Source organism: Opisthocomus hoazin, chromosome 1 (genome assembly GCF_030867145.1).
Source record: "Opisthocomus hoazin isolate bOpiHoa1 chromosome 1, bOpiHoa1.hap1, whole genome shotgun sequence".
NCBI lineage: Eukaryota > Metazoa > Chordata > Aves > Opisthocomiformes > Opisthocomidae > Opisthocomus > Opisthocomus hoazin.
In genome coordinates this window covers 154245643-154257745 of record NC_134414.1, presented here as the reverse complement: position 1 = coordinate 154257745, position 12103 = coordinate 154245643, and the positions used below count along the sequence as shown (strand labels likewise).

The 12103-nt window shown below is 49.7% G+C and overlaps 1 protein-coding gene across 1 annotated transcript; it reads right to left on the bottom strand.

Moving 5' to 3' along the window:
• Positions 1-2805: 2805 nt before the first annotated feature.
• Positions 2806-11153, bottom strand: LOC142364030 (polycystin family receptor for egg jelly-like). Its single transcript, XM_075442260.1, has one exon. It carries the CDS (start codon positions 10872-10874, stop codon positions 2910-2912), a length of 7965 nt encoding a protein of 2654 aa, XP_075298375.1. The 5' UTR covers positions 10875-11153; the 3' UTR covers positions 2806-2909.
• Between the last annotated feature and the right edge of the window lie 950 nt (positions 11154-12103).

Sequence of the window (12103 nt, the reverse complement as noted above, 5' to 3'; positions counted from 1 at the left end):
TGTTCAAGGGTAGATTTCACAGTAGGGGAGAGTTGAAATGGGGAAACTGTGGAGGCTGAAAAGGTATCAGCCCTTTCGACTTGATTTCCTCGGCCCGGTGTTGTACACGAGGCAATGCAGCAGCTATACAGTTCTCTTCGTCTTCAAAACAAACACCGTGGCTGCCTTCAGTCCTATACTGCAGTTTCTATCCATCTTCCAAAATCAGAGCAACTGGTGACCCTCTCAATGTTATCCTACTAGGTTTTTCTCAGTGCTCTGACTCAAAGCATTTTTTTACCTTCCATTTTTATGACAGGCACTCCTTAGCACGGCCAACTGCAGTACCTTGTCAAGTTACCGTTTCAATTGTGCAGCTTTTAATTGGAGGTTGTCTTCCAAAGCTGAGTGCGTGTGAGTGTGTAATAAAAAGGTTTTAGTGCTCTTAGTTATGTCACTGCTGCAAAGCTAAGGTTCCCACCTCTTGCATGCAGGAGCTTCTAGCACAGAGCATTACAGTGACCTGAAATACGCTTACTTTATGTCAGAGACTGTATTGTTTGCTTCAGGGTATTAAGGGAGTGCATTTATTAATAATTTGGCAATCTGCTTGGGAAAGACTAAGGCCTTATTCTTCCTGGGAGCCCCAGGCAAAATATTACAGAAGGCAGTTGGGTGTCTGTCTGCACAGGGCACCCTGCAAGGCGGGCTCATTCTCGGACTTAAACCAAACTTGGATTCTGTAGTAATATGGAGTACAAGACATATTTAAAAGGTATTCTGCTATCTGTCTACATATGTACACACATATGTGTGCGCCTGTCAGTGTATTCCCTTTTCCTCTTCCCCTCTACTCAACCAAAAAACGGTATGTTAGGAAAGATCAAGCGTCTTAACACGGCTGGTCACCTTGTCAACAAGCCTCCTAGTGTACACAGACTGGAACGCCTTCTCAAAGCTCCCCTCGCAAGATTCACAGTCTTAATGTGGTCATCAACAGTGCGGAGACCTGGCCATTGCACAAGCCCTCGTGTCTGGCATGTTTCCTGCAGCACTGCACTTAGGACATGTGAGTAGACCAGAAAGTAAGCCAATAAAGACAGTGTGTAAAGCTATTTCTTAGGTGCATGTACAGAATTGTTATTCCTCAGCATTGTTCTTTTCCTTTTTGAATCTCAACAATCCAAATAACGCTGAGACGATAACACTGAGCTTGGATAACCTAAAGATTAATGTTCAGCTTCGATTCAGACTCTTTATGAATGTACCTGATCAAAGGCAGGCCGTTGCTCTGCTGAGTAGAAGAGGGAAAACCAGTAGCACCATGGGATTGGAATGATAAAAATACAGCTGCCCAAGTGTAATCGATGGCCTTGCTGGACTTGTCCAATGCAAGACAAAAGACAAACGGACTGAGGCATCAAGAGCCCAAGAGCTAACAAAAGAAGTAAATAACTGGTGCTTATCTTATCAGACAAAAGTAAGGGGGGATAGCCCATCACTGTAAACTCAGTGATCTGTGTGGCGCCGCGGAGGCTGCGCAGCCAGAGATTGCTTCAGAGATTGCTTTGGACAAAGCACAGATGGCCCCCGAATGCACATACCAAGATGCCCGCGCCGAAGGCGTGCCACACTGCTGAGTCCCGCTTCTGAGGACACGACATTCCATGCCAAGAGCCAATCAATACACAATAATTGACTTGGGGGGGGAAGGGAAGGCCGCAGCCTGGCTGAAGCCAGAGCCCCCCGCTTTCTGCCCGCCCACACGGCGCGGCACCCACCCACGCCGGGCATCGGTCTGCGGGTGGTGAGTGACCGCTTTTGCATTGCTTGTGGGTTTGGGCCTTCTCCCCCTTCGCTGCTTAAACTGTGCTGCTCTCAACCCAGGAGCATTTTTCTCACTTCTGCCCTTCAGTTCTCGGGGTAATCCCCGGTACCAATGCAGGCTGGGGGATGAAAGGATCGAGAGCAGCTCTGCTGAGAGGGACTTGGGGGTACTGATAGACGAAAGGCTGGACATGAGCCGGCAATGTGCGCTGGCAGCCCAGAGGGCCAACCGAGTCCTGGGCTGCATCAGGAGAAGCGTGGCCAGCAGGTTGAGAGAGGTGATTCTGCCCCTGTACTCTGCTCTGGTGAGACCCCGCCTGGAGTACTGCGTTCAGCTCTGGAGCCCTCAGCACAAGAAGGACATGGAACTGTTGGAGCGGGTCCAAAGGAGGGCTACAAAAATGATCCGAGGGCTGGAGCACCTCTCCTATGAGGACAGGCTGAGAGAGTTGGGCTTGTTCAGCCTGGAGAAGAGAAGGCTGCAGGGAGACCTGATTGCAGCATTTCAGTACTTGAGAGGAGCCCTATAGGAAAGATGGGGACAATCTTTTCAGTAGAGACAGCAGCGACAGGACGAGGGGTAATGGTTTTAAAGTAAAACAGGGTAGGTTTAGGCTAGATATAAGGAAGAAATTCTTTACAATGAGGGTGGTGAAACACTGGAACGGGTTGCCCAGAGAGGTAGTGGGGGCCCCATCCCTGGAAACATTCCAGACCAGGCTGGACGGGGCTCTGAGCAACCTGATCTAGTTAGCGGTGTCCCTGCTTGCTGTGGGGGGGTCGGACTAGATGACCTCTAGGGGTCCCTTCCAACCCAAAACTTTCTGTGATTCTGTGATTCTATGGTTCTCTTCCCATGCTGCCAGAGTGGGGGTGAGCAGGCACCTGGGTGGGGGCTGAGCTGCCAGCTGGGGTCAGCCCACCACACCGTGACAAGTACCACCGAAACTGATGCCAAAGAGTCTGGAAAAAAATCTGAGCACAATCACTAATAAGGAGTTGAACGTTAAAGCATTCTTAAAAGCAAAACATTTATTTACAAACATTTACTTAAAATGCAGATACTGCAGAGTAAAAGGTAGTCTTAAATACAGAATCCTTGCTTATATGACAAGATCAACCATTTTTTCCCCATCTGTTTTTCTCTTCTTCAGTCCTAAATGTCGCTGATGTCTTCTCTCAGACTGCCCATAGAGTGGAATGTCAAAATGGGCAGGCTCCCTGGTTTTGGGTGTTTTACAGATCAGAAAATAAAATATCTTTCTGAGCCTTTGCAATACAAAAGTAACCACTTGTGCTTCATCAGATGGTTCTTCATAGACGGGTTGTTTCATATCTCCATAGGCAGACAGAATGATAGCTAGGAAGAGATTGATCAGGACACAGATCATCACCAACACGAAAGCGGTTAGGAACAGACAACCCAGCAACCTGTTGGATGAAAACGTGGTGTCTCTGAAAGCTGAGACACAGTAAGAGAATACGGTCTGAACTGAGTGAATCATGTTGTTGTAATTCCATTCGTGCTGCCCAAACACAAGGTAGCCAAAAGCCATAAACACAAAGGAGCACACCAGCACCACGAGGGCCATTGAGGAGATTCCGGGAAGGGCTGCCAAGATCGATCTTTGTGCCAGGCGCACGTTGTAAAAGAACTGAGAATATTTCAGAGTTTTCAAAACGACAAAAAATGCTAAAAAGCCCATAGTAATCCTTAAAATCTGATCTAAATGAGAAACTGCATGAAAATGAATGAAATCATTTGGATGAAGTAAGTAAAACTTCACTATATCTGCTCCTAACTTAAACTTTATGACCTTTAAAAAAACAAAAAGGAGGAATACTATTTTTAAGCCTAAGTTGTTTATATTGGAAATGTTTTTAATATAATCTTTCTTTTCTTGGCCTATGGTGTGAAGCTCATCTGCAACGTAAATGAACAGAAAGGCAAGCACAACTACGAACATCAACATTTGAGCTTTGGTTTGCTGGTGAAAAATGGGGAGTGCGAAAGAGTGTGCTGACAAACTTGGTTTTATGATCCCAAAATGAGACATTTCAAATATGACCGAAATGGTGCAGAAGAGACCTACATCTGCGTTAAATGTAGTTAGTTCAATGATCACAGCCCACGTTTTTTCATCAAGCCAGTTGCTCTGTTGTAGAGCATCCAGCCTGGTCGTTGAGTTGTGTCTTCCTTCTTCAGGGAAAAAGTAAAACGTGTATCCTGCTGGTCCGTATGTGTGCAAATCTCCGTATGAATAATACATCCACAGAGTGCTGTTCCGCTGGTAGGTGAACCCATCATAACCGCTGGCATCCTTGGGAGCAGACTGGTTGGCCACCTTTGTCCAAGCGCCAGCATAGTCACCTTTCTCTGGGATGTCGCTACCGTATTTGTGAAGACAGTGGCTTTTACTGATCACAGAATTATTTCCAAAGCTGTGAGGACGGAAACAGTTTTTCACAGTACCTTTAGCCCGCACTTGCCTCATCCTAGGCAAACCGATGATTTTGGACCAGCTCTCGGAAAGAAAGGTTGGCTGAATGTCATTGTGGATCAAAGGCAAGAACGAGTCTTTCACCCACACGTAGACATGTTCTGGCTTATCTACACTGGAGAGTTGTGGAGACAGTTGGTTATGGATGAATCGGTTGTAGTGGAAACTGTTGGCGTTCTCAGTGGAATAGGCAAAATATAATAGCAGCGTTAAAAAGACAAGGTGACTGGTGAAACTTTTTATGAAAGTAAATGCCTTCACTTTAAGTTTTGCCCTTTTCAGCATGTTTGCAATTTCATCAGCTGCTAAAGGCTTATATTGCTTAGTGCCTCTGACTTTAGCAAGTTTCAAGTGCACCTCTTGCATCTCATCAGCACTCATCATTTCTTTAGCAAACTTGCTCTCAGAATACTTTCCCCGAGTTAACCACGTGATGTTTTCACAGTATTTTGGATGAATTGTACTCACAGCTGAGAAAAAACTGGTTTTTAGAACGGAAAGGAGACACACGTTCTCAATGAAGGAGATTGCAGATGCCAAAAGCCACTCTAGCGACGTCTGATAGCCGTAAGACAAACCATATAACACAATGAAAAATGATGATACCCCGGTTACAGCTATAACTAGTGCCCACGAGAGATAGGCACACCACCAACAGAAAGCTGTGTGCGGTCTCTTGTGAAAGCGCATGGAGGTAATGCTCAGTGGTTTCCTTTCTTTCTGAAAGTTGCCCCCTTCTTCTGCATAATTATTACTAAAATCGGAATTTGATGGTGGCCTGGTCTGGCAGACCTTAGGCGTTGGAGGGGAATTTGCAATGATCGTCTGCTCTTCTGTTTCAATCACATTTGCGTCTCTTTCAGAAACTGTGCAATTACTCCAGGTTTGGGGAGCTCCTCCCTTGCTTCCCATCTTTCTGGAATGTGGTGGGCTCTGTGAGTGGCTGCTGGCGCCAGGAAGATTCCCCAAGGGACTAATATTTCTCGATTGTGGTGAAGTTTCTGAAAGGTACAATTTTTGCAAACGTTCCTTCCAGTTTTTAAGATACCCAGACAGGAGGGGTGAATTTGCCTTTGGGTCTGTCTGAGCCACACCACGAGGAGAAGGTCTCTTCGAGGAATACTTAAATAAGGCAATTATCATCATTTCCACAGGTTGGGTAAGCAAAGCACATTCAATTCCTACTGTTATTGATCTCAGATACCTCAAGTGTATTGGAGCTTCTTCACTCTTGTCAGCATTAAAGAACATAATGTTAACTAGCAAGTTTAATAACAGTATTGCTAAACAAGAAGACAACCTTTGGAGCCTGCTGAAAGTGCCCATGAGACCATGAGCAAAAATCGAGAGCCACAGATGGCCCTGTATCAGGCTGTTGGCAAAATTAATCAAAAAATAGTCAGTTTTGGGCAGAGGTGTCTTGGGGTTTGTGACAGAAAATGTCCTTTCTAGTAAGTGATCGCCCTTGTCAAGAGAAAGCCATTTCCTGCATATAAAGAACCAGGTCTTCCCGGTGGACATATTCTCAACTTTGGCTCTGCTTAAGTACCAGCTTGGAGATGGGCCCCTGTTGTTGTGCCAGACCCTGAAGGAGCAAATGTCTCCCAAGTCTTTTTTAGCAGTTAACAGAAAGCAATCAGTGCTTCCTCGTTGGAAAGACAGAAAATGTGGGTCCCGTAAACAATGGACATCACTTGTGCCGTTCTGGCCAATGAGCTGAAGAAAGACATCTGCTTTGGTTCCAGCTCCCCAGCGACTGCCTGTGTATAAAGTGACCAAAAAGCTCACTTTATCAAAGGGGTCGTTGTCTGCCAGAACTATAATCTTGTCTTGTCTTTCCCTGTCAGCCCTGTCTTTTCTCATGACCCAGAGGGCCAAAAGAAAGTAGACGGCAAAAATAAAGATGACTGCTAAGAGGGTGACTGGGTTTTTAGATACGTCTGCTATCAGGGTTTTTCCTAGATCTACTGTGTTGGGGGTAACTATTACCTTGGCTGCCAGGAACCTGATGCTGAATGAGGATGCATTTGACCCAGTGTGGACTGACAGACTTCTGCGACTCCGCTTCATATTGCAGACACAGTGTACCCTCTGCCAGTCGGTCAGGGAGCCAAGCCTGCAGGTGTCTTCTCTCCACAGGCTTTGAACGCCATCCAGAAATAAGCACTGATCACTAAAAATGTGTATCGTCACCAGTCTCTGCGTTTGATACCTTACGACATAGGGTGCCAGCAAGACGATGGAGATGTTATGTGTGTCTGTATCGCTTCCTTGAGCTGTGGCTGTCAGCAGTGACTCTGGGAGGCAGATGATATAGGGAGCCTTAATGTTACAGTCAGCGCTAGCTGTCGTGTTTTTGCTTGCAACTGTTGGCATGTTGTGAAAAGCAGCAAACGAGGCTATGGGATGAGCACGAGTGACGTTGGCACCTGTAAATACTAGCACCTCGAAAGCAACTTTTAATTTCGTCAGGATCTGGATGTATATGCTCTTGGTATTTCTGTTGACTTCAAAACTAAATCCTCCAGTTGTGTAAGCTTGTGTTTTATCGGGTCCCATTGCCAACTGAAAAGTTGAAGGCTCCTTGTCTTTCCTAGCAATAGTAATTTCTACTCCTTCAGGCGCGATCCCTAGGAGATCGCCATTAGCCTTTGTCTCTGACATTTTGAACCCCAAGATCATTGTTGCAATTTCTGATGTGTAACCTAACCAGGGGAAGGGGTTCTCATCAAACTCATAAAGGGCAGTGGAAATCACAGCATCATCGGGTGATCCTGAATAATCTCCCTTTTTCAGTGATGGATAAAAGCAATTCCTGCAGGCGTTTCTGGTAGAGAAAGAATTTGTAAGGTTCCAGGTTTCATCTTTCTTCAGAGTGATATTCCAGTGTTTTGTTTCCAGTAGAGTTTCTGTTTCTCCAGGGACTTTGCCCTGGAAAACTATCTCCGTTAAATTTTCCATGATGGAGAAGACTTGTTTAACTCCGCTTACATTGATGTTCCTGCGATGCAGAAGAGCGGCTCTCAGGATGTTGGACAAGCATCTTAGTATTCCACTGGTCTGAATTTCTGCCTGCTCGGACCAATGGCTCTCATTCCTCTGGACCTTCAGCACTCCCGTTACTTCTGTCAGCTTCTCAATGGCAAGGTCTTGTGATGTAACGTTCACTTCGTCAGCTTCCTCTGTGACTTGAGAAAGAGAAGCAACTACTTGGTTGATTTCCATCATGCTCTCAACTGAAATATTCAGGGCTGTTCTAATCAGGCTTTCCCGAAACTGAGCCTTAGGGAGCTGGAGAGTTGGTGGGCCTTTGATGTAGTTTAAGACCGAGGCTGCCAGGTAAGCCAAATAGCCCGCGCTAAGATAATCTCCAGTCTGGAGATAAGATGTCATCGGTGCGCTTAAACCGTTCACGGAGGCCACCAGTTCATGAAACACAACAGCTAGCCGTCGACTGTTAAGTGGGTTCTGTACGTGGGCCTGTAAAGTCACTTGGGTAAACGCCCCAAGGGAATTGTGGACTTGAACGTAAAGTGTCAGGGCGTACTTCTGAGAGGGCACTCCAACTGGGAGAAAAGAGGGAGGAGTTTTAGGCCGATAACCAAAGTACAGGATTGTGCCAAATGTATTTTCCTCGACGGAAGTTACTTTGGTGGTTTTGGGTACATTGGAAGCTACTATCACTTTGTATGTCAGAGGTGAATTGCTGTCAGAAAATCCACTGCACTGAACAACAAATTTCGTCAGAAAGGCTGTACCCCAGCGTGGGCTGATGGTACATTCGCCAGCCGTCGGAGGAGAATTGACCTGAAACGCGTGTCTGTAGATTGAGGACCTACCATCCCAGGTCGTTACTTTCAACAGAAGTACGTAGGATCGATGTGCAGTCTTTGTGAAAGTCAGAGCATGTATAGACAGGTAAGCCCCAGACCTGCCCGTTGACGTTCTGGCAGACCAGTCAAAGCTAATTTCTGTAGAGTTTTGTGAAAGAAGGGACCAGTAGTAGGCTGGCTGGCTGGTTGTTCTGCAGTTTAGGCATTTTCCAGACAAGGCAAATCTCTCCGTTGGAATTAGAGTGCTACCACAGTTTTCAAGGCACATCACGTCCAGAATGAGTGGGGAGCCGGGCTGCACCTCTACAGTTTGGTCGGCGTAACTCCTCCTGGTGTCCTTTTGAATCACGAGACGGAAGTAGTATACGGTGTTTCCTGGGAGGGATTCTGGTGGCACTGCTTGAACTGGACCCGAGGATGTTAACCATTTCAAATCCCGCTGGGCTGGATGGCACCTGTTCCCTGGACTGAGTTTCATGTTCTTATAGTCTGACACCTCTTTAGTGCAGTACCAAGTGAATGTGATTCCCTTCAGTCCTTCCTGTGAATCGGGATCATTGGATGCAGAGCCATCCAGAGTCCAGTTATCAGAAAAACCCACTGTGCGGAACGTGCCTCCTGCAATGTCTGCCTTGAGATCGCTTCTCTCGATCTGAATATAAACATGATCTGAGCCCCTGAGCACTGTTGTGGTCCGAATCGGGGTTACCTCGACAGTGAAATAAAACAGGTACAGCCCGTAATCTAGAGTAAAACTGGGAACAGTTAGGTGGATCATATCGACGCCGTACATCGCAGAAGAGTTTATCGGTTGTGTCCAGTTGGGAACCGTGGTCGTGTCCGGAACGGAATAGATTCGCCACAACGGCTTGATGGATATACCGACTTTGCAGTCTACTACCAGTCTGACAAAGAGGTAAAAAGATGTCGCCCTCTTCTGGCGCAGGACAGAGGCGTGGAGAACGGGTTTCTGAATCTGCACGGTTTGTATGTGGCAGGCTTGTTGGTGGCAAGCCACCGGCGCTTCCACGGTTTTGGCAGCGTAGTTGTTGACTCTGACTCCCAAAAGAGCCGGAGTATGTGCACTTGTGGTACAGTCCACTTTTGCCGCAAACCCCGTGTATTTGTCTGGATCAAAGGGTAAAGCGGAGCGACGGACCAAACGTGTGGCGTTTCTGACGTGATCGTTGTATGTGTACGTGCTGTTCTGGAGAAGGTGGTCTCTGCGCGCTCCAAAAAGCTGCAGGTGGAAGGTCCACTCGCACTGTAGCATCGGGTGTTGTGCAGGGATAAACCACACTAAATAAGTAAAGCTCTGTGGCAAAGAAGGACGGCCGCTGCTGAAAACGTGGACTTCAAGGTCTCTTTCTGACAGGGGCCTAAACAAAGCCCTCTTCTGGTTCGTATAAAGGTGCATGTTGAACTTGTACCACTGGAAGGCCACCAGCTCTATGGAGAGTAAGTAGGAGAGCTCCTTGTGTTGGTAGAACACAGTGTGCGTGTTAGGGCCGTCCGCGGAAAGAGGGCTGTTGTTTTCTCTGGTTGCGTAAAATGTTCCGTGGTGGTACCTGACAATGTGAGTGCTCAAGGTGGTCTTCCCCAGCGGAAGGTTGACACGGGTGGGAGCTTCTCGGCCTGCGGTTAGGCTCAGGGTACCGTTGCGTAGATGCAGATCTCCCGTCAGTTCCTCGAACCTCTCTCCGTCAACGTGGAAATACATGCTGGCCACCGCCACCTCACCTGGGCTCTGAGTTACGGGAACGGCACAGAAGTTGCTCTGCAGAGTAAAGGAACCATAGGAGCGGAGCCAACCTCCTACGGCCTGCGTGTCCACCAGCCTGTAGGCCAGCGTCCTCGGCGTGAGGGGCTGAAGCCTCCAGGAGAGGCTGAGGGGCTGCCGAGCGACGCTGAGGAGCCTGGAGCGGACGCTGAGGAGCCGCAGCGGGCCGGGCTGCACCTGGAGAGAGAGGCTGAGGTTCAGCTGAGGCACCTGCTCGACGCTGACCGAGGCGACGTGGAGCCCGTGGTGGCCGTAGCGGACGGTCAGGCGGTAGCTGTGGTAGGCGGCGCAGGTCCGTCGCAGCTCGGCCGTTGGGTAGGCGGCGGGCGGCGGCGGGGCTCGGTGCTGGCTGCTGGGCAGGCGGAGGGCTGCGGGGCTGCCCCCCGGGCTGCTGAAGCGGTACTGCCAACCTTCGCTCCTCAGCCGGGAGCACCAACCCAGCTCTACCGGCTGCCTGGCCCGGAGCGGCTGCGCCTGAGGCCAGAGCACGAAGAGCCGGGCGTCCTGTGCCGACACCTCGACGGTCGCGTTGCGGTGGGAGCAGCCGGGCGCGGGGCAGGAGGTGGAGGAGCACCGCACCGTGAGGAGGACGGAGGCCGCGGGCGAGGGGGGGAGGCCCGTCGGTACCGCGACTTGGCCCGACCAGCGCGACGTGTCGGTCACCCAGGACGAGCCGAAGTACCAGGAGCAGCGCGGTGGGGACAGCGGCCCCGCTTCCCTCCCCGCCTCTGCTTGGGCTCCCGGTGTGGGCCGGTAGCGCAGCATCACGGTGCCGCTCCACAGGCACGAAACCCGGCGCTTGCTGTCCCACCGTTGGGAGACCCGTGCCTCGGGGTCCCGGCAGGTGACCCGCAGCGGCGGCGGCTGGAGGCGGGCAGCGGGGGCCCCCAAGCCTCGGGGGCAGGAGCCGAGCAGCTGGAGGAGGAGGAGGAGGTGGAGAAGGAGCGCGGCCATCGCGGGGCGAGGGGAAGGAGCGGAGGGCTCAGGATGCAGCCCCTGGAGCGGCGGCCGGCGGTTGGGCAGTTGGTGCCGCAGGAGGTCGTCAAGGAGACCGGCGCCCGCTCACAATCACGGAACTTCGATCACGGAACGTTCGGGTTCGGAGGGGACCTCAGCGGGTCAGCTGGTCCAACCCCGCACCCTCCTCCTCCACGCAGCCGGTCAGAAAGACACGCCTGGCGTCAGCGGCGGCAGCTCGGGTGCGGGCACACCCGGTGCCGCTGGGAACCAGCGTCTCACGGCCGCTGACCGACGCGATGGGCACCGGGCGGCAGCACCGCGACGCGTCCCGGCAGCACCGGTGGCCCCGCCCCGCCGCCGGTGGCCCCGCCTCGCCGCCAAGGGAAAGGAGCAGAACATAAGTTTTCTTAGTTCATTGTACTGCCTCAAAGAAGCACAGTACAGCCTCCGGACACTGATAACTGCGTAGTAACTTGTCTTCATTTTTGCTTTGAACTCACAGCTAACAAAGGGACCAGTTCTGCACCGAGGAGAAGGAATTAAGACAACTGTAATTTTACACCACCTTTCTGGACCGCAGTCAGATTTCATAGCTTCAGGTTGCCTACCAGCTGCTGCTCCAATTCAGTCTTCTTCAGAGAGCTATCACAGCATTGCACAACTCCCCTCCCTGCTCACTTTCTACGTTAGCTATTGCAAATGGGGCGGCAGCCCTGTGCTGTGGATGCAAACCTAACAATCCGTGGATGTTTATATCCCCTTTAGCGAAGAAAAACCTACCGTTGGTATAGTACGATCTACTGAACCCTAAAGGTCTTGAAGTGCTATGTGATCCCCCTTGCACTTTCATGTGCTGAGAAAGTGGGAAACGGCACTCGTTGTGTTTGTGAGGCTGGACTGTGCTCATCTGTAAACTGAACACTTGAAGACGCTGATCATTTTCATTTAATACAAAGAGCTTTATCTGGGGAAATCAACAAGAATATACAATCAGCTTGCCTTAAAAATAGGCCGTTTGGGGTTTTGCTGTTCGGTCTTTAACGGGTCGCCAGGACTGGAACAAAAAGAAATGACTGAAGAAGCTTGTTTTGCTTGTTACTTACTGTACCAACGCACACTGATCTGCTACACAAACTGCAATGAGACCCAAGGATGAGGAATTTGTCCTTGTCAGGGGTGAAAGGATCCTTCATGACATAGCTTTCTTCCAAAATCCTGTAAGA

Coding starts and splice junctions, on each gene's coding strand:
- LOC142364030 (XM_075442260.1), bottom strand. CDS start 10,874: ATGGCCGCGCTCCTTCTCCACCTCCTCCTCCTCCTCCAGCTGCTCGGC.